The following is a 1,188-nucleotide window of genomic DNA, read 5'->3' as shown; positions in this document are numbered from 1 at the left end:
TTAAAACGAAATTTTGGTGTAATAATAATTTGTTACAGAGGAATAAAAGTATATCGTTTTAAAATATTTTGTTTTTCTTTTTTTTTCATTCTCCTTTTGCAAGCAACTGAAAAATATTTGATATATTTTAGTTGCTTGAAAAAGGAGAATATTTTTTTAATTACATCGCTATTGAGAAGCAAGTAGGCGATTTAAATAAAATCCGAAAAATCAAAGTTGCATTTTTGTAGGTACTTCTTGCTTCTTCAACTTTTTTTTGGTTTTATCCTACCTACAGCAGTACCTGTATATCTATGGAACGAGACATGGAATAGAGCTATTGTATCGCAAATATTCATAAGATACATGATTACGTTAAATGCCGTGTGGTCTATCAATAGCATTGCTCATGTGTGGGGTACTAAGCCATACGATAAGTGCGTAATTTGAATGTGTAATCACGATATAATTTAGAATTTATATTTTTACTATATTTATACTATATTTATATATTTACTATATTTATATTTTTAGTTGAGTAATAAAAATTCTTATTATATGCGGAGAAAAATGTATAATAAATTTTCATAATTTTCATAAATTTTCATAATTTTAATGAATTTATTCCGCTACCAGTAGGTATACTAGGCGGGTTCTAACTCGGGCCCTCTGAAGGGAGCGCGGGGTGCGGGGGATACTCGTAGGCGAGGGGAAGCTTTCTCGCAGGCTGCTTAGCTTCCCCCCTCCTTCGGGGGGAGATAGTCACGCTGATTGGTTTCCGCGTGTCACGGTATTCGCGCGTGCCGTGCAGGCCCTCGCGGCCTTGAGTCCTGGCTTGTATGAGCGCGAAATATATGTCCCTGTCAAGGGTGGCGTCTCTGCTCACGGCCCCCGCACCTCCTGGCCTGGCGGAGGAGATCGGGATTGATTTCCCTCTCGCTCCTCGTCGGAGCCATATGCTCCCGACGGACGTCCGTCCGGCCCCTCAAGGGTGGCCGGGAATTCTGGCCTCCTCCGGTGCTCTGCAAGGGGTGCATAGTGAAAGTATGATTCCTTTCGTACGCGACAGCGGTTACGAGCAATGATATAAAATAATACAACCTGCTTATCCGGGCTCCCGGATGGGTGTCCTTCTCTCTTAGCTTCTTCGGCCTTCCTTCCAATCCTGTCCTTCTTCCAAGGGTGGCGGGCGAGACGGCACGACGATAC

The 1,188-nt window shown here is 42.3% G+C and overlaps 1 protein-coding gene across 1 annotated transcript in view; it reads left to right on the top strand.

The window, feature by feature from the left end:
• The window catches only part of LOC108769761 (stearoyl-CoA desaturase 5), a 12,248-nt gene extending 11,819 nt beyond the window's left edge, over window positions 1-429 (top strand). The window contains exon 5 of the mRNA XM_018520949.1: window positions 231-429. Coding sequence (XP_018376451.1) covers window positions 231-429 — 199 coding nt within the window. The remainder of the gene's footprint in view (window positions 1-230) is intronic.
• The last annotated feature ends 759 nt before the right edge of the window (window positions 430-1,188 follow it).

The sequence above is a fragment of the Trachymyrmex cornetzi genome, unplaced genomic scaffold (genome assembly GCF_001594075.2).
Source record: "Trachymyrmex cornetzi isolate Tcor2-1 unplaced genomic scaffold, Tcor1.1 scaffold942, whole genome shotgun sequence".
Lineage (NCBI taxonomy): Eukaryota > Metazoa > Arthropoda > Insecta > Hymenoptera > Formicidae > Trachymyrmex > Trachymyrmex cornetzi.
The sequence above is the reverse complement of the archived record's forward strand: the minus strand, read 5'-3'. Positions and strand labels throughout refer to the sequence as shown.